This window comes from Lissotriton helveticus, chromosome 8 (genome assembly GCF_964261635.1).
Source record: "Lissotriton helveticus chromosome 8, aLisHel1.1, whole genome shotgun sequence".
Classification (NCBI taxonomy): Eukaryota; Metazoa; Chordata; class Amphibia; order Caudata; family Salamandridae; genus Lissotriton; species Lissotriton helveticus.
Window position 1 is genome coordinate 943,943,071 of NC_136069.1, and position 21,372 is coordinate 943,964,442.

Consider the following 21,372-nt stretch of genomic DNA (forward strand, 5'->3'; position numbering starts at 1 on the left):
GCAAATGCAGGAATGCTGTCCGCCTCCAAGAGTGAAACAATGGAGCTCTTGAATAAATTGGTCACTAGCTGCAGGAAACAGTGAATTCAACAGAGTTCTATTGTAATCAAACGCAAGCTCTCGAGCACTGATTCATTTGTCCTGTCATTTAGGAGAGAGGAGGCAAAGGTGGTCCAATTATATAGTTTAAGATTTTTTTTCCAATCCAGTATTTGTCACTCGCGCTGAATTTATAAACATATGAAGCAGGCTCCTCTTATTTGTACATTGTGAAAGCACCACACCACGTTAACCAGTCGGTGTCTGCAGAGATGACTGAACCATCTGCGTTACATTTATCTCACGTGTGGAAGGAAAATATCCTATAATATTGGGCTCAGTGCCTGTTTCTGTCTAGCATGTGTTCTGCTTCTAGTTTCTTGTGATCAACCCTCTTTTACCATCTTACATTTTCATCTCTCCTTTTACTATTTCTTATTTTTTCTACATCATGTTCTTCATCTACCTTACTATTCTTGTTCTGCTTTGGTGTCTGTCTTGCCTGTTCCCTCCCTCCCCCTTGTCTGTCTTGGCCACCCCACCCACCATAAGAAAAAAAGGGCTATTAAATAGCTAGCATCTTTGCACCTTTTCTCAAACTTTTCTTATAGTCATGCTACACTGTAATGCTGCTGTATGACATGACTATAAGACTTTGGCAAAGCCAATAGCTCTCATATAGGTGGTCATTTTGGCTTTGCCAATGCTTGTTTAATGATTTTTTTTGTTGCAATGGTGATTGCAGACTTTTTTTTACGTCAACCTCTGACTGAATATATATATATTAATCAGCGTGCATTTATATCTATAAAATAAATCTATAAAATAAATAACATATAATATGGGCGGACTAAGCAGTAAACATAACTTGGTCAGTGTGTGTGCTTTCTGATTGGAAAATAACTATGGTCATCATTTTGTCTTGCTTAAGTTACATTTGGTGTGAACCATGCAAAATAAGATTCATGTCTGATTTCATGAATACACATTTTTAGGTCCCTTTAATTTGGGCAATCTACATTTGTTTCCTTTGATGATCTTGAACATCGGCTTTTTTGTGTTTCAGATCTTGTTTGACAAATCAGCAAGTGACTTCTAAGTGGTTTCTGTATATTCAGTCAAAATATGTCAGCAGTGAAACATTCTGGGTCTCTCAAATTACTCGGAACTGATGTGGTAATCCCATGAAATATCCCAATGGTTTGGCATACCACCATGAATTTGCTGCTTTGGTCTCTTTGCTACTGCCGGATCCCTCTCTGGCAGTGGAGGATGTTTCATGCAGTGTGCACCTAGCAGTAACCACAGTCTGAGTTGTTTAACAGCAGCATCAGGTATGGGCAGGGAGGTTAAATGAGGTGGTAGGTGCACTATTGGACCTTCAAGAATGACTACGCACATGGGAAGACCCCAAAAGCAGCAGGCAAAGTCATCTGGTTTAGTTGCCATTGTGGCTTATTTTAAACCAGCAGTGGTCAGATTATAGCAGCCATGCCAGGCATTCTGCTAGTTATCCTGTTAATTGGAAATGTGTGTGGCGGAGACCACGAGGCTGCGAGTGTTCTACAAACCCCTAGAACTATAGAGACCTCTGGTGAGTCGAAAAACTATTTGAGCGAGTTCCCATAGAACTTCTTTCTGCAAGTTTGAGAAGAGGATGAACTAGTTGCTGCTATATGTGTAGACTTGGGCTCCTAACTGTAGTTAAGGTGGCACTAACACCAGAAACTAGTTAACCTCATTGTGGGGACAATACTGTTAACGTCTGCCCTAACCTTAAAGCTCTATTGACCTTCCAGGGGTTATATGAAAGAGCAGGTCCTGAGTAGTAACTATATCCCTCTCAGATTAAAAACCACATTTGTAGCAGGACCACCAAATTGATTTCTTCCAGCAACAGAAAGATGGCCGTTTGAAAATGGTACATCATTTTATATTTTTCTTGTGTCTTTTGAAAATCAAATGCCAGAGACTCGATTGGACCAACTGATTGTCAAGGCTTTCTCATCCTTTTATTAGGAGTGCTAGGCTACCATTCTGTTATCTCTGGAGGGAGAGTTGGTGGCTTGCAATTTTTATTTTTTTTGACTCGCTGGCAGTATACAGGTGTCAGAACACGCCATTGCCAGCCCTTCTGTGGCTTTTGTGCCCTTATAGTGCCTGCCTCGGTTTTAAGTTGGCTAACTTGATAGACTCTTGGTGAGGGTTATTAATAGATTTTAACTTGTAAAACATATTTTTCTCCATGCCAAAAGGGATTGGTCTGTTTAATCTAGTAGAGGCTGCCTGGGTATGAAACCTATGTTGACATTCTACATTCCATTTCTCAACTTGATGATGGGGAAATGTGCCCTCTTGGTAGTGATGACCTGATTCTGCTACATTTTCTCCCAATTTGTTCTCTTGATCGTGTTGTCCGTAGTAAAGTGGAAAAAATTGACCCTTAAAAGGGAAGGTCTTTTACATTGCACAGGGCATCCTGCATCAGCCGTACCACTGTTAGCAAGGCCTGCACTAACAATGATTTCCTCAGCCGTGAATTTTGGAGCTTCAAGTAGGACAGCTACTGTTGCCATTTGACTTTTTGCTTGCTCGGCTAAAAATAATTCTCTCCATGGATATGAGTGGTAGAGTGAGCACCTATTTCCAGGACATTAGCTACACTGTTTCTAGTCCTGAACGTGTGTGTGATTACTGAATGCATTATAATCTTATTTGGACTAATATGCCTGAAAACAATGATTTGTAACGCAACTGGTGCTATGTGAATTGCTCTGATCCCTGATACCGGTCCGTGACTGGAGACTGTGTTTGTGATGACCTGGAATGAGTTGGACACCCTAATAAGTGGTCCAACAACCTTTGCACCACTTATTTTACTTCATAGTGTCTTTGTGGTATTGTTTAATTCGAAGGAGTTTAATTATGCCGCCATCATTGTTTTCATGTAAATAAGAGACGTATAAATCCTGCGCTGGTTGTGAGGCTCCCTCACAATGGCTGTTTTGTTTTTATTAGCATTTTCCCAGTGGGTTGACTTTTTCGAAGTTCCCTTTTTAGGTCTGGCTTGACAGCCAAGCTGTCCTTACCTTATTTCATCAACAGAAAAAGAGCTTTTTAGGAGCACTGCTGCAAAGGACTTAGCCTGCATTCGCTAGTTGATTACCTTTGGTACTGCATTTGATCCCGCAGCAGCTGTGTGCTTCTGCCCAAAGAGTAGCTGTGTTACTCTTTTTGCCTTGTGGGTAAACTTATTCTCAATACAGCAGGGCAGAGTTGGTTATGATTACAAGCAAACGATCAAAGAAAGACCTAATCGGTGTATTATGAAAAGTTTCAACGGAGGTGGTAGGCCCAACTTAATCATTATGGAAAGCATCTGTTACAGCTAATTCAATGGTGGATTGTTATTACACTGTTAAAAGCGTTATACAGTCGAATTTTTACATGGTATCTCATAGATTAGTATAGTAGGCAAGGGTTGGTGTATTTTACCCATACAAAACCTGTGGATATATTTGTACCGTGGTAATCTTTGCTAGGCCCTCTTAAGAAGGGTTGTGTATTGTCTAGTATATATTTGCTGTCATGGCTTTATGCCTGATGGTTGAAAGCTTGTGCACAATATGGTAAGCCATAGTTGGTTATGGTGACAAGTCCGTGATGAAGGCTACAGGCTTGATTGGTTCGTTTGGAAAATCTATGTTAAAGACTATAGTTCTTAACGTTTAACAAAAAACGATATTACCAAGGCAGTAACCTGGACGAATTTATTGTGAAAATCAGTTTTTAAAGCCAGTAGACTTTCAATGGTGTATTATTGTTAAACTGTTAAACGCTGTTGGGAGGCATTTTGCAATATGACATCTCCCAGATAATCATGGTTAGCAAGGGTTTTGCTGTTGCTTACCTGGTTTAAAGATTTACAATGTGCTAAACCTTGTTAGATCCTTTTGATAAGGCCTGAATTTTGTTTTGCCTCCTGTAATTTTGTACATCTTGGTAATTTTCATAATGTATTCCTGATGGTTGCAAACGTATGCGCAATACAGTGGACTTTAGGTGGTTATGATGGTCACTAACAAAAGAGGGACCCAAAATCCAAAGGGGTAGGGTATTGAAAGACTAATTGCCAGGAAAGTTTCCCCTTTGGGTGAACTTACAAATAGCCAACACTTACATCCACATCATTCCATACAACATTAGTTTGAGCAACAGATACGGAGCAAAATGATAATAACAATAATAATAGATTATTAAAAAGTGTACCGTTTATTACAATATATATTAAAAAACATAGTATACAATGCTATATCCATCAAATACAATTATACACATAATACTACATCCGGTGGGAAAAAATAAGGAAAATGATTCCAATTAAAATGAGATGAGTACATTAGCCTAAGAATTTAATCACACTCCAAATCCTATGCTAATATTGTAATTGGAGTAGTTGTATTCCAGAAACTTAATGTGTCACAGCTCAAATGCATCGACGCGTTTCGGTTTGGCACTTGTTTTTAAAGCCAACACCTTCTTCAGGATTAAAAATTCAATTCCCACAACTCATAAAATATCTGAAACAAGTGATATAGTACATAGCATAAGATACACAGAATAATAAAAAGTACACATTACATTGCTCTATACAGTATTGCTCCTATATAGGGTGCTCCAATCTAAGACAAAACTTTCAATCATTCTATTCACTCTCGAAAACATTTCTCAATATATGTCTGTTGCATAGCAATCGGAACAAAAAGACACTAGGGGGGCGATTCCGATTTTTGAAAAACGGCTCAGAATAGCTGTTCGGAGCGTTTTTCCCCCCGGACCGGGCCGACAATGAGATCATGTGTGCGGAGTCTCTAACATAGGACCTCAGACCACATACAATTGGTCTCAGAAAGTGGTCCACATATTTACTAATGGGTTCAAGTAATGAATCTATACTGCTGACAATTGGTCTCATAGGGGGGTCTTCATAATTTTTTATGGACCTTAGGAAGGCCATATATTGCTGGGGTCCTTGGTTCAACATTATTCAGGAATTTAAATTCCTCCTCACATATCCAATTATTTTCTTTTGCTTCATTAATAAGAGCTAAGCAGTCCTTTGAGATTTTAGAAATACTGCTAGCATGGACATGGGTATAGTGTTCTTTCACATCAAGAAGTTTGTACATCCTTTTTTCATAGTCTTTGGTGTTAAAAACAACGACCCCCCACCCCCCTTGTCAGCTGGTTTGATCGTAAGGGACTTGTCATCTTACATGGAATTTAAGGCCATTCTCTCTTCCTTACTAATATTGTGGGTTCTAGGTCTATTGGATTTCCCTAAGATCTTATGAATACCGCTTTTCACGGCGGTCTCAAATGCTTCTATATGCTTTCCAACCATGGATAGCGTGGGGGTAAATGATGGCTATGGTTTGAGTCCTGAAACATTAACACGTTACCTAGGCTCCCTATCTTCAAAAAATCTCCGTAGTCTTACTTTTCTAAAAAAGGAACGCATATCTTTCTCCAACTGAAACTGATCTATATTAGTAGAAGGAACAAAACTCAGGCCCCTACTTAGGACCTTCATCTCAATTTCATTGAGATTTCTATCAGATAGATTAATTACTGGTATTCTGTCGGTCTCCAGTATCGTTTGCTCCTTGTACTCATATATTCCTGCTGCTGTGGAGGGCCCGATTGAAGTGGCCCCTCCCTGTGTTCCCATTGTAGCGCTGCCCCCTCTTCGGCCGTGACCCTAAAAAAGATCCCTGGTCTTTAGAGTAGTTCCTGCTAGTGTGATCCTCTCTCTGCAGGCCTTCCTCCTCACTACTAGATCCTGATGTTTCAGAGAAAGTGATTTGTTTTCTTCCTCCTCTGTTGTAGATCTGTTTGTTCTGTGGCCTTTCCTGGAAACCCTTCTCTTCTTGTATAGACTGACATGCAGTTTCCACACCCTTCATTTCTAGGTCCTGAAGAAACGCGACTGATCTTTACGACACCACATGCGTGAAACATGTCGACCTTGTGTCTAGTTACATTGGCACATTAAAGCCCCACGTAACTCACTAACCTTCTGGTTTTTTAATTTACCAAGGACACCACGAGAATAAAAACCCTATAGTGGATGCCCTTAGGTATTTTTAACTTCACTTGCACGCACTACACCACTTCTCTCACAAAGAATCCGACCCTCTATCCTGTCTCGCCCCCACACCTGCATGCACTTTATGGCGTATTCTCTTTTAAAGATCTCTGCTAAAGAGACCCTTCGGGGGCCCGTCAGAGACATTGCAGTGCCGGTCTGACGAGGAGCACCAAAAGCCCGATGATGAAGCCTGACATCCTTCGGGGTGTGTGAGGGCGAATGAGAGGCAAGTCCTGGACTTCCCCTTCGAGACTGGATCCTTGAAACTACAACTGCCTCTTTTCTCTTCCTTTTCTTCTTTCTCCCTCTGACTCCCTCCCTCTATCCTTCTTCCCAAACTCTCTCTATCTTTCCTCTCCTCTCTTTCGCTTACTTGGGTGACGTACATGCACCCATGACCATGGAACAGTGTCCCCATTGATATAGTCATTTATATAGGAGCACGGACACTGGACCTTAACAAGCTCCTGGTCCCCCTCCTTCTTGTTGACTCAGTAATAAATTAATAACCATCTTACAGAAGCAGGAGCCTGGAATAGTAGTCTGCGCAACCCCCAGTTGATAAATAGGTACCTTGAAAGTGCATAAGGGACTAGAGATTCAGTACAGAGATTCAAGAACTAGTTTGGTTCAATGTTCTAATACAATAAGTTAAAAAAGGAAGGTGATTAAAAACAGTTAGTCAGAACCAGGAGGTGTAGCTGCAAAAGTCTATGCCGTAAGAGTTAACGGCATGACCCTGCAGTACAATTCCATGTTTGATACAATACTTAGTTAATAAATAAATACATATATAAAATTGGTTAAAAAGTGATAAAAAGCAAGGGACTTACGTCAGTTGCATAGTCAATGCATGCCTTTTACTAATCCACATTTTGCCTAGAAGTGTTGCAACTGCACAGATAATTGGCAGGCTGGAGTCAGATTTTAAGATGCGTAGCGCGTCGCTATGACGCGTGCCTAGCTGTTTACAGATGGGAGCTATCCAACTGGATCTCAAATGGTGGTACCTAGGGCAAGCAAAGAGTATGTGACTGAATGACTCGGCTGCAAGAGAGCAACCGGTAAAGATCACAGATGTAGAAGGGCGCTGGGACCAGGAGGCAACAAAAGTGTTAAGAGGGAGGGAACCAAATCTGAATTGCATACAGAGTTTACTGTCCTGGGCATTTGTAATAACCTCCAGATATTGCTCAAAAGCGCCTTCCAGTTTGAACTCCATAAAATCGAGTCAAGCGGCCCCCGGTTGGAAGGGAGATATGGGACTGCGCTTCCCAGTAACTTTTCTTAAGTTGGGTTTTCGTTGGTAGAGATTATGGGGTGTTGGTATCCCAAATGCCTTCCATCCCTAGAGTGGACAACTGTGATTTCACCCTAGTTATCCAGCCAATTTTCTTGTAGCCATCTAGCGCATAGACTTCGTCCAGAGCAGCAGCATATGGTTGTAGCTCGGGGGTTGTTTTTAGACATAGCAAAAAAGAGCAGGGGGCATAACTGAGCTTTTTACACAAAGGTAAATCTGCCCAAATCAATTCTCAGCGGTTGCATGGGTGTACTCTGTATGCCTGCCATTTAGTTTTCATCTGGCAGATCAGTATTACACAGCTCCTTTGTGCCCATGGTTCTCAGCAAATACCGGAACACAAGCATTTCCGTTGCTGAAGCCTACATTTCATTTTATTTAAGAGGAGTTTGTATCTGCTTCCATTTGAGTGGTTCTAATACCCATTCAAATGTTTGGAGTTATTTCTATGTCTGATTCTCTCTTCTTGCGAGTGGCCATGGTGGAGTTCGGTTCAAAGCTATTGAGCCCTTTGTGACAAGTGAGTGGCAAATTGAAGCATAAATGTTAATGACAAATTTGTGTGGTTTTTTATGCTGTTCATTAAAAACGGAGCAGTAAACAATTCTTAAGTTCCTTTGATATTATCAGCTGCAATGTGGTAACTTTTATTTATATAATGTGCTGTAGGTGTTCACGTTTTGTTTGCTGTTTCTGCTTATGCATAGTGTGTAACTGTGAAATTTGTCCCTCCAGGATGTTAGTAAGCTGACTCCTCTTTCACGAGAAATTATCAGCAGACAAGCCACAATCAATATAGGTAAGAAAACCAGTTCACTGTTTATATTTTCACAAAGTGATGAAATGAAATGAAATGCCAGCATTTGTAGAGCGCACAGCTACTTCCAACGGAAGTGTCCCGGCGCTGTCCGTATACCGCTATGGAGCCCTTCCTGGCTTTTCCCTGTGAAATGTCCACTCCTGGGCACCTCCAAGGTGAAGCCAGGCATCCAGCGCTGTTGGGGCCGTTGTGGAGATTAAGCAAGCTATTGCCCAGAGTTGCAGAGTGGGACCCATGATTAGAATAGGCACTGAGGTGAGAATTATCAGGTTCGAGGAAATTGAGCCCAAGACCCGCCGAGGCGGGTATTGAACCCTGGTCCCGGGCCAGACCTCTGCATCAGGGTCTGCCGCTCTAATCATTGAGCCACACTTCTCCTGATCTGTTGTGAATGATTGGAAGTGTATTTGCCAGTATTAAATGCCTATTTTAAACCTCTCTGCATTTGTTTGTTGACTCTCAACAATTGATGCAATATGTTCTAAAGGTTCGCAGAATACGATAAGAGGCTTGAAATAGAGTACTTGGAAATCACAACAACTTGACACAAGTTGGGCATGAGGCGTTTGATATCGTTTTGTGAATGATGCATAGTTTGAAACCAAAATGAGCAATGTAGCTGATGTGCATAAATCTTTGCCAGTTTCTGAGGAGACTTGGCCAGAGTGCTGTGGCTAATCGCTGCTTATTTTTTGTGTGAATAGTTTGAGACTGGTCCAGCTTGTGACTATTTTGTTGTAAAAGCCAAAAACACAGCTTTCATTATCTTCTCAGTGAGGTAACGGAAACTTTTATGCAAACAAGACTCTCCTTGAGGAGTAAATTGGTATTCCATACAGTTTGCTTAAATACAATGTGTATACCCTGCAGTGAGAGGAGCTAGATAAGTGTAGGTGTCCAGTGGGAAATAGTGTCCTATATGAGCAGTTTGTCTCCTCGAACTTACTTCATTCAGATAACAGGAAGTGAAATCGGGCTTGAAATTGGGAAGATGAGAAAGCTGGTTGGCAGTGTTCTTGTTCACATTTCACTGCGTCTTAGCTTCCTACAAATAATTGGCTGAATTAAGCCTTATGTGTTCATGCTAAATGACCCCTTTTGTCCAGCACAGTATGATTTGTCTTGACTTTATGCACCCGTGCCTTCATGGACGCACTCCCCTGTGCCTAATTGTACTACCCTATCAGCCACAGCTACTTTCTCCAAGTGGAGATCATTATAAAGACCAGGTATGTCCATTTTTTTATAAAACAATACAATTTTTTATTCATTATGATTTAGAATTCTGAAGAACTCCACATAAAAATACATCTTACAAAACATTACATTCCATAAAAATTGCCAATCTAAATTCATTTTGTCATTTCATCTAAAAACACAAATGAGCAAATCAGTAGCAGCCATTCTAGAGGTTTTCCAGTGCCAGAAGGGATGAACCATGATTAGTTGGATTACCATACATGAATTCTACAGACTTATGCGGACTTATACTCTAACACTATCATAAATCATTCAGAGTTAAAACTTATTGTAAAGTGCAACGATTTCAAATCCGCTATACAGTACTAGATAATGAACAAAATAACCATGTAATAAAAACAATAATTTGTCTATTCACTAAACTGTACTGTATAACAAGCAGCATAAAGACAATGCAAAGTAGTTCAATATTGTAGGAAGGTGGATATCTGACTATATGGTTACCCCAACCTTTTGCCTGGTGTTTTGCTGGTTTTCGACTTAGTTGGCCTGGGACCCTGCTATTCAGGGCCCCAGTCTATCTGCTTTCTCTATAAAAAATGGACTCCATGTACTTTAGGTACATACCAGATTGGTTACTGGGTCACCCTTGTGAGCCCCTGTATAGTGTACCCTAGGTATGGTACCCAGGGCTTAGGTGCACCCTAGGCCTACCAGGGGCTGCAGCATGTATTGTGCCACCCCTGGTTTGCCTTCCAAACTGACACCACAGGTCTGTTCACACAGACTGGGTAAGGTGGTGTAATCACCCCTTACTTAGATATAGTATCCCTATATCTATATACCTATATAGACACATACACACCTATAAGCCACTCCTAAGGCAGACCTCGACAATCCTGGAGGAAGAGTGCTTGGTTTTATGTGAGAGGGTGCCCTAGCATGAGCTGGGCCCCTCTGCAGCTTTCGGAACCATCTCCTTATAGCTGTTCTATGATATAGCCATACCATATACTCTTAAGTGCATTATAATCCTCGCGGTTAATGCAAACTTTGGTTTGGCTTTATCAAAACATGTCGTGTAAGGTGTCAAACACTTTGGAATACCACCCCCGCCAGGACTGGTGGGGGTAGCATTCCACCCTTCGAGGGAGAAGACATGTAGTTACTGGTAAACCCGGTTAAAGTTAAACAGAGCTTCAGCATCACAAAATGGATGCTGCTGCCACAGACACGAGTCTGCCCACCTGCTGCTGGACGAAACTCCTGCAGGGGAGACCTGGACAATAGGTTTCCTGTCCAGGGAGGTGCTGGCACCTCCCCAGACAGGGTTTCGTGTATTGGGGCGGGGAGGGATGCATTCAGTGAATGCTTTCCAGACACTGCCTTGGGCACACTAGGTGCTCCATGCATTTCCCAGTTCAACCCGGTTGCTGGGGCACTCTTCCCCAGCTCTGGCGTGAAACCGGACAAAGGGAAAGGGGTGTAACCACCCCCTTCTCAGGTCCACCCATAGGAGGGACCTTAAAGGTAGTCCAGCCCCTAAACTTAGGATAAGTATAGGAACCCAGTCCCTAGGACTTTAGATTACCCTGGACGAAACTCTGAAACAGAAATCCTGGACCTTTGACATTCCATTTCAACTGGAAGTCTGAAGACATCTCCCTTGTGGTCAAGGAGTGACCACCCTGTTCAAACAGGCACCAACAGCAACTTTGCCGGTCCGCATTTTCGAGGCTTCCGCCGGATCCCGAAGAATCTGCCACACAGGACACGGATTTCCAGACATCTCTGACCCCGACCTTCGATCACAGCAAGGCTGAGACCCGTGGCGGACACGAGAGACGTGGGACCGGAACTCCTGGACATCCTGATTTTGCTAACTGCATCGACTCACGAGGTATCTCGCAGTTGTGCATTGGGGTACGAGAAGCCCCAGACCCGAGCACCATTTGCCCTGAAGCTCAGGCCTCCACACTCCACGAGTATCCCGTGGGGCCTGCTCTTGCATTTCAGCTCGACGCTTCTTCCCGGTTCCTGGTCCGTTGCCTAGTAAGCCCCCTGAAGACTCCATTTTTTTTTTTTGTAAATCTGTTTTCATTGTTTTTATTCACAACTTCGGCAAGAATATCAGAATGCATATAATCACGTTGCAGCTAGCTTATATAACCATTTAAACAAATCATCGTTAATTCCTGCATTAATCTGGCTGACAGCAATTGAAACATTAGGCAATCCACTCAACACAGTTCCCTTATATATCCCCGATATCATCATCAGAACTTTCCTCATCGAAATCAGGAATCGGTTCACATATGTTCCCCCGGTATGTATTCTACGCTTCCCATATTTTGGTCCATTTCCGGGGGCATCTCCGGTTTATGTAAACTGTTCTCTCAGTCAACATAGTAAGGTCCATATCTATACACCAGGTCGCCAACGATGGCAGTTCCTTGGCCCCCCATTTTTGCGCTATATTACTTTTTGCTACCATGAGTCCCAGTGTGACCCACGTTTGCCCAGGACGCGTAAGATCAGTGGGTTCCCACATGTTTAATAGGCATCTACGTAGTTCGTAGTACTTTTATCCAGTACTCGGCTATCTTTGAGCAGTCCCATAACGTGTGGAAGAAGGACCCCATCTCCTCACACCCTCTAAGGCAATATGGATGTTGCGCCCTGCCCATTTTGTATAGAGTGCATCTACTATGATATGTGCGGTGTAGAATCTTAAGTTGCACAAGTCTGAGCCGAGTGGGTATACCCACTTCCTTGGGCGAGGCCAGGGCCTCCTGCCATTCTGTTTCATCCATGTCTCCCACGTCAACCGCCCATCTGTCTCTTAGTGATATTGTAGGGTCCGGCAGGTTATTGACTAGTTTGCGGTAAGTAAAGTACGTGGCGCGCTTTGGCATGTGGTCTGTAAGTAATCTATCTTCCAGTGGGGAAGCTTCAGGGACCTCAGTATCCTGCTGCAGTACCGCCAGTAGTGCGTGTCGTATTTGTGTGTATCGGAAAGCCTCGGTTGGAGCGAGGTCGTACTGTTGCCTGAGCTGGTCAAATGGTATTGCATTCCCTTTGTCCCACAAGTCTCCCACCGTGGAAACACCTATGTTGTCCCATTGGTCAAATCCCTTGCTATTTCTCAAGTGCCCTAGTTGCTTAGTGTCCCAGAGTGGGGTAAGTCTGGTAATTACACCCTTCCATCCCAGTCGTGTCTGTGCTGCGTGCCATAGCATGGCTGTGTGTTTTGTTGGTCCCGTCAGCTTCATGGCCTGGCCCTTATTGTATAAGACCGCAAGCATATTTCCTGTGCCCAGCTGAGCCCTATCTGCCCTGTATGCTGGGTCGGCCTGAGAGGCATGTATCCATTGATTAATGACTTTGAGATGCGCCGCCCAGTACAACTGGATTTTGGGGAGCACTATTCCTCCATTGAACCATCCTCGATGCAGTTTCGCTTGGGCTATTCGCGCCGGTTTATTGCCCCATAGTAGCGCGGATGCCTGCGCAGCTATTTGTTTAAAACGTTTTAGTGGTACTGGAAATGGTGTGTTTTCAAGGTCGTATAAAAAACGAGGCAAGGCCATCATCTTGAATAACGCTGCCTTTCCCAACAGTGTCAGAGGAAGCGATTCCCAATGCGCCACATCCCTCTTCAAGCGCTCCAGTGGGTGCGCCAAGTTCCTGGAAAAGAAATCCGCTGGGTCTGCCGTGATGTGAATACCTAAGTATTTAAATGAGTCATGTGAAACTAAAAGTGGGCAATTCACAGGGAGCCGTGGTGTGGGTCCCTTTAGTACGTATAGAACAGACTTGGACCAGTTGATAGTTTCGGAAAGATATCTGGGTACACTATCACATATCTCAAGGAGCACCGGTATGGAGTTTCCAGGGTCTGTGAGGTACACCAGAATGTCATCAGCATAGAGGGAAAGACAGTCTTCCCACCCCTCCGCCCTCCGAATACCTCTCAATAATGGGTCTCCTCTAAACCACGTCGCGAGGGGTTCCAATACTAACGCGAAAAGGAGCGGCGACAGGGGGCACCCCTGGTGCGTCCATCTCGCCAGTGGTATAGCGTCCGATAAGTGCCCATTGACCGTTACATATGCCAGTGGTCCGGTATATAGGAGGCGGATCCACGCACAAAACTTGGGGCCAAATCCCAAATGAGGAAGGACCTCAAAAAGGTAACTCCACTCCACCATATCAAAAGCCATCCTCGCATCTAGGGATATGACAACCGCTGGTTCCGGTAGGGCTGGGGTCTTAGCCAGCGCTCCATGCAAGTGTCTGAGGTTTAGCGCAGTGTTTTTATTTGGCATGAAGCCTTATTGGTCTGGGTGAATTAAATGCGGGAGGTGTCATCAGTCTGTTTGCCAGTACTTTAGCAAGTATTTTCGCCTCCGCATTGAGCAGGGATATTGGGTGTTATGAGGTGCACTCGGACGGAGGTTTACCGGGTTTCGGGATAGCCCCTATTGTGGCCAGTCGCTGGTCTAGCGGCAGTTCGCCTCTATCTAAGCTGTCGTGTACATTCGCAGTAAGTGTGGACTGATAGTGTCCGCCATCTGTTTATATAATTATATCGGGATCCCGTTGGGTCCCAGTGCTTTGCCCGACTGCAGCAAGCGGATTGCGGCTTGTAATTTGTCCTCTGTGAGATTCGCCTCCAGCTCCAAGGAAGCCTCCAGAGTGAGTTTGGGCATTTCTATACCTTTTATGGAGGCCTCGGCCTCTAACATGCCCGATGCCGATGTATAAACATCTCGAAAATGCCCTGCCAATGTGTGTACTATGGCCCGTGGGTCTGTTGTCAACTGTCCCTCTGCTGTCCGTATTTGCGCTATTCCCTTAGTGCCCCGATCTCGCCTATCCAGCCAAGCCAGGAGCTTCCCTGCCTTGTCCCCTACATCGTGTACCTTATGTCTGGTTGCTGTGAGGTTGGATATCAACTCTCTTCGCAGATGATCCCTATACTGTTGTTGTTTGAGGTGCAGTGTATGCGTTGAGGTTGGTGTGGGGTCCATCGAGTGGTGTATTTCAGCTGAGTGCAATTCTAGCTCTAGATCCATTAGTTCTTTCTGTCTTTCTCGTTTGTGTCCCGTAATGGAAACTGTTGCTTGCCCCCTAATGACCGTCTTATAAGCTTCCCATAGAACTGACTGGGAACCAGCAGATGCAGTGTTTTCCGCAAAGAAGTGTTTTGTGGTTTTGCGAATTTCTTTTCGAATTTTCGGGACTTGCATGTTCCCGGGGTAGATAGGGTAAAGTCTCTTACGGGTCATGTGGTGAAAGGAGATGGTTAACACTATTGGCGAGTGGTCTGAGATACCTCTGGGTTTGATCGTAATGTCATCAACGTTCTGCAGACTGGTTTCTGAAGTCATGAAATAGTCTATTCTAGATAGGCTGTTGTGTGCATTTGAATGAAACGTGTATTGTCGCGTTGTGTGATGGGTATGCTTCCAAACGTCAACCAGCCCTAGTGCCTCCGCAAAACTCTGCAAGCGAGAGACTCCAGGTGCCTGTGTCTTCACTGGATATCTTTCTAAGTTAGCATCCATCGTGGCATTAAAATCCCCCCCGATAATAAGGTCCCCTTCCGGCAGAGTAAGTAGAAATTCACCAAGAACTGGGAGTGCCATTGCGTGGAGCGCCGGGGGGGATGTATACTGATATCACATTGGCAGGCTTACCTTCCCATTGACCCTGTATTGCTACAAATCTCCCCTGATCCTCTTTTTTGGTTTGGATTACTATGAAGGGAGAATTTTTCTGCACTAGGATGCCCACTCCCCTGGAACCAGACGAGAACTCTTTGAGTGCACCACCATCTTATACCCCCCATCTATCTAATGCCTTACACACGCCGTGCCTGTGAGGTGCGTTTCCTGTAGGAGTGCCAATGTGGGAGCCTGACGTTTCAGGGCCTGTAGCACCAGTCCTCTCTTAATTTTGTCTCCTAGCCCGTTGTTGCGGGGTTGAAGGAAGGGCTCGGAGACTCGACCTAGGTATATAAGGTTTTATTTTAATGAATGTTTTCTTTTTCCTTTGCGAGAGTCTTTCTCGGGCCAATATCGCAGGATTTACTGTTCCTGGACACGTCTGTGGTCTTCTGGGGTCTTTCTTTGGGTCCTCTGTAAACCACTCCTCCTCGGTTGCGCCACCGTAGGACATGCGTGGGGAAGAAATAAGGACCAGTTAGGAATTATCCTTCTCAGACTATTCCTACGGGAAGCCGGGAGTGATGGGACACCGTTGTCTGTGTATTCATACAACTATTTACACGGGGTGAGATGACTGTGAGGAGAGGGTGTGTTGGGAATGGGTTAGAAAGGGGAGGGGAGCACACGGAGTATGTACAATGCCCGTTCTACAGGCAGTAACCGGCAAAGTGCTCTGCTACTGAAGGGCGCCTCCCCTCCTCCCCAACCAGCCTGATATGCGCTGCCATACCTGGTTGAGCCACACTCCTCCGCGAGTGTGGCTGGGCAAATCGCGGTGACCTCGTCTCTCGACCTTCTCTCGTCTCCTCCTCGATGTAAGGTCCTTCTCGGGTTTCCTCCTGAACTCCGCTACACACCAAACACACTCTCCCGGTGTCGTCACATGCCTGCCTTCTCACTTCCTCCTCTTTGTCCAATCCCGAAGTGTACACGTCATCCGGGGGTGTGGAGTCGTCCTCGAGGTACGCCCAGTTAAAGGCACCGTCCTTTTCTTTCTCTGCGTTTTCTCTCCATAGGGATTGGGAGTCCGAACTCCAATCGTTCTGGGGTGAGTGGAAAGAGGGAGGGGTAGTTGAATCAGTGACCCACCAGTCCACGTTTGGGGCCATCCCTTGTGTCTGCCTAGTCTCCCTGCTACACACGTGTACATTCCAAGTGAGTAGTGTGAGGGGGGTCACCTGAGCTTCAGGGGCCGTGTCCTGAGTACAGTCAACTGAGGTGTGTGTTGCCATGGATGTGATAGTTAATGAGCGCAAACCGTAACCCAACCGTGTTTTGTGGAAACCTATCAGCCAGGGGGTGTTCCACCATGTTATCATTGCCGTTACAAACTAGAACTAAAAAACTCTGAACCCATACCTCCCAACCCTATGTCCCACCCTGCCTCCCTGCCCGACGGACTCTGAACTGCCCGCCTCCCCAACTTAGCAGAGTGCTCAATCCCAACCCTGAACAGTGTACTTGGGTGAAGGGGGTAAGAAGTCCAAGGAGAAGCGCAGTCCTTCCCTTCCCTCAATAGCCCACGTCAGCCCAGTGTCCAAAGTCGGCGCGTCTGCATCTTTGTCTATGTACGGGTGTCCATTGATCGGCCATCTTCCCGCTTTTCAGTTTTATCCGTGGCCGAGGTCTTCCTATTCATTCTGCTGTGAACAGTCCTTGTCCGTCTGCCGTTGATCTTGGCTGCTTAAATCTCCGTTCTCGTCCCGACAGCGTTGGCCTCTATTCCCGCGTCGTGGCCCATCTACTAGTCGCCAGCCTTCCAACCAGTCATGCGCCTCTTCTGGCGTTTCAAAAAAACCACGTTTTACCATCTGCCACAACTCTTAAGTTTTGCCGTGAATAACATTGAATAAGGCAGGTCCTTAGCTCTTAACTCTTTTTTAAGACCGCCGTCGTGTAGTCTGGGAAGAAGGACACTATTGAGTTTTGGATTCGGATCGGTGGGGACACTCTCGCAGTTTGCAATATGGCGTCCCGATCGCGAAAGTTAAACAGACGGGCGAGCACCAGTCTGGGGGGCGCCCCCTGCTTGGGTCTCCCCCCCCCCCCCCCCCCCCCCCCCCGGAACTCTGAGCTCTTTCTATGGAAAAAAAGGTTGAAAGTCCCTTTGGTTGCAGCCGGGTCTTTACAAGGTCTTCCACGTAGAGGTCCATCGCCGGAGCACCTTCACTTTTCTGGAATTCCAAGAATTCTAACGTTATTTCTTCGAGAGCGTCCTTCTTGATCGTCCAGCTTCTCCGCCATTAACTTATTTTCGGTTTCGAGCCGGGATACTGTTTTCTGCAGCGCAGCCGTGTCTGTTACTAAAGTTTTGGTGATTTGTTAGACTTCTGTGACCCTAGTCGTTATTTTCTGGAAGTCTACCCTCAATAGGGATACATCCGTGGAGATGGAACCTACCGTGGTCTGAACACTAGTAAGGGCTGACATTATGTCTTCCAAAGTCACTTTTTTGGAGCCGTCGTCCCCTGGGGCCTTCCCTGAGGAGTCTCTTCGCTCTGGAAGTGGTGGAAAGTCCTTCCCATAGGCATATTTATCCATTTTGGCTTGCCTGTTCTGAGTCTGTGGGCCCCTGCCCGCCATGGTGCCTTCGGAGGTTGTCGGGGTGCTCTGCTATTGAGCGCCGTTCTTTCTTTGGGCTTATGAGTCCACGTGGCCCGTAAAACACTCAGGCCCCCCCCGATTGATATGGTGATTCCCTCAAAGGTTTAGCTTGACGAGTGGTAGCAGGGGGGGGGGGATCGTTGTCTGTCCGGATCCTCCTCTGTCCGGCCCAGTTCTCAGCCACCGAATTCAAATGCGTGTCTGTACTCGGTCATTTACCACATTGCCTTCAATGTTTGTCGTTTCATGTGGGTCCTCAAATTCCCCTACAGTTTCAGGGGTCGTATTGCATGTGGACATGCAGGGGGGTCGGCGCTTCGTGTCCCTCCACTAGTGTAGACACTTGCCCTCCCGGCGTCTGCTGTTATTTGGGCCTCTGCGCCGCCGGTCTCATTAGATACTGGGGCCTCTCGGGTAATCCAGTCCCCGGCTTAGCTCCAGCTAGTAGGCCTCACCTCACTGCCGCCTCCTCTATTGCCAAGGCCACTGTTCTCCAGGCAGCATCGTCTGCTCCGGCGCTTGCGCTGGACCGTGCCCTCTTCCGTTGCGCTCAGGAGTGTTCCCGGCACCTCCACTGCTGTTTGTATCGTGCCGCCGCCGTCGCGGCTTGTGCCGGGTGCGCCCGGTAATCCATTCCCCGGCAGTCACGTGGGAAGTGGGCCGCTGTAGACCGCCCTCAGCTATCACCTGAACGCGGTACCGGATTACGACCGGCGTTGTGCCTGCCGCCGCCGCTCGGTCCTAGTCATCTGCGTGAGCCTCTGGGGTATTATGGTATTGCGGATAAGTGACCGGATTGTCGTGGAAGGTTACGTCTTCCCCGGAGCTCCTTTAGTCAGCAGCCATCTTACTTGGCTGCTAGCCACGCCCCCTGAAGACTCCATTTTGAATCTAACTTGCTTTCCTGGTTGATCCAGGCTTGCTCCAGCTTCCCTGCAAAGGAGAAGCTCCACAGACCTTGCTGGTCTGCAACGAAGTCAATCTCGACATCCTGCGTGGGTTTCGTCTGCCAAGGCTTGTTGGGTTCAGTCCGGATACCGACACTGCAGTCAACTAGATCCTTCGTGGGACAGCTCGAATCCAGCTCCTGGTAGTCATCAACGCCTCCTGGTCCTCGTGGCTGAAGAGACAAACGTCACCTTTTCACCTGAAATCACCCGATATTGACTGGCAGCTTTCCATCGCCATCCTGGTCACTGGCAAGTGATCCAGACTCTGTCTCCTCTGCTTTCAGGTTCTTCAGATCTTCGATCCACCCGGACACTTTTCCTCTGGTCACCTGCAGCACTTCTGTGCAGCTCTCCATTGAAATCGACGACTAAACCAGACATCAAAAGACACCTATGCACCCGGCTTTCATGGGTGAGGTAACACGAGTACTCTCGTAGTCTCTAGGCTATTTGCCCTCCTAGTGTCTAAATCTGAAAGGGTTTCATCGTAGTTCATCTGGAAGTATCCTTAAACTGTAAATTTGTAACTTTTGCGTTTCCCATAGAAAGTCAATGGTAACCCGCGGCTGTGTCTAGACACTGCACGCGTCTCCCGTGGGCCTCCTCCTTCCTACCCTTTGGTCGTTTAGAGTAGCCCCAGCGATTCCACAGGTCCCAGGCCTGCTTTCTAATTCTCACGTGGATCTTGTACCACTATTTTAGTATATGGTTTGTGATGCCTCTAGGGCAAAACGTATGCTGTGTAACTTATCGTATGCTAATTGAGATTCTGTATTGCACTTTTACCTCTGACCTCATAAAGAGTGCAGAGGGGTTGTGTTTAGAATAAATACATATATATTTGATATATACCTTGTGTGGTGTCCTTTCATTTGGTACTCAAGGTATTACAATTGGTAAAACAACTTGCTTAATACGCTCTCTGAAGTCTTAGCTTGATGACTGCGGGTCCATGCTACCACTAGGATAGCTTTCTATAAGGTTGACTTTACAACGACCATCAATAAGGGTCGATTAGACTGGTGCAGGGTGCCCACTAGAACTAGTGGACATCATATGCCAGGCTAACTTCTCTCATACTATAGACTCGCCTTTTTCAGCATGAAGTACAGAATAGCAGAAAAAAAAGCATTTAGTAAGGTGCTTGAGATCCTACAGAATGTTATGTTATGTTATGTTATGTTATGTTAATTAATTTGTAAAGCGCATCTGTTACCCGAAGGTGTCCTGGCGCTATCTGCTATCTCTACCGGAAGAAAAGAGTTGCTGGATAAAGAGAGGGTCTAAAACAACCAGGTTTTAAGCATTTTTCTGAAAGGGAGTAATTCAGTACAGCTCCTCAGATGAACGGGGAGCTGGTTCCAAAGTCTTGCTGCACCTACCACAAAGCTCTTACCACCCCACTGAGCCTTTTTCACTGGTGGTACTCTTGCTAATTTATGAGCCGATGAGCGCAGGGTTCTAGATGGTAAATACCATTGAAATTGGTCCTGAAGATAGTGAGGTGATCTGAAGACAAGGCACAATGATTTGAAATGTATCCGTTGTCTCACCGGTAACCAATGAAGTTTACAAATCTCACTAGAGAATGAGTAACTAGCAGCAAAAAATTTGATTGCAGACATAGTAAATCGGCCTTAGAGACCGAAGGGTCGAGAAAGTGCAAGTACTCGGTGCATACATATTAAGAAGATCCTTGCAACTTTAGTAAATATTTCAAAATTGCTTTAAAAACGAAAAATTTTGAAATACATAAGTTCCGATGGGGTAGACAGCAGACAATTTCGGGTCTCTTCTGTGGTGATATTATGCTTTAAAAACAATTCCTTAAATATCTACGACGTGTTGATTGTAATGCGGGACAAACAAATAAAACATGATTCAGGTCTTGTTATACAGGAATTGCATACATGAAAATACCTTTTGTGTCTAGCAATACCCTCCCAGGCTCATGTTATAATTCTTGGGGGGAGTAAATTCAATCTCATTAGCAGAATCACCCTGCGTACTCCATGTTTAAGATTCCATAAAACATAAGGTTGGGGTTGTTTGGCAATACTGCTGCCCACAATACAATCAATATTTCCTATTCTCTGAGCACATTTTAATATCTCTTTCACGAGAAACCCTGTAGATTGTTTTCTTAATTATAGTTTTCAAAGCCATTTTACAAAGAACCGCCGCCCCATCCTTATCTAAACCAAACATTGTTAATGCTTTTAAATTATTCCTAAAAAAGGCACTTTTCATTCATATTTACAAATATTTCTTTGTACAATTAGTGGAGAAGCGTGGCTCAGTGGTTAGAGGCGGCAGACCTGGAAGCTGAGATCAGCCGTGGACCAGGGTTCGATTCCCCGCCTCGGCGGGTCTCGGGCTCAAAAATTCCACGGACTCGATAATTCTCGTTCCGGTGCCTACTCAACTCACGGGGTCACACTCTGCGACTCTGGGCAATAGCTTGCTTAATCTCCACTACGGCCCCTCGCGGCGGGATGCCTGGCTTTCACCTTGTGGACACCCTGCTGGGGTATCTCACAGGGGAATACCAGGACGGGTTCCCTAAGCAAGCG

General features: G+C 45.4%; 1 protein-coding gene across 1 annotated transcript in view; it reads left to right on the top strand.

Annotated features, from left to right (window-relative positions):
* Nucleotides 1-21,372, top strand: part of EIF2S3 (eukaryotic translation initiation factor 2 subunit gamma) — a 489,947-nt gene that overhangs the window by 52,510 nt on the left and 416,065 nt on the right. The window contains exon 2 of the mRNA XM_078657789.1: nucleotides 8,229-8,292. Coding sequence (XP_078513915.1) covers nucleotides 8,229-8,292 — 64 coding nt within the window. The remainder of the gene's footprint in view (nucleotides 1-8,228; nucleotides 8,293-21,372) is intronic.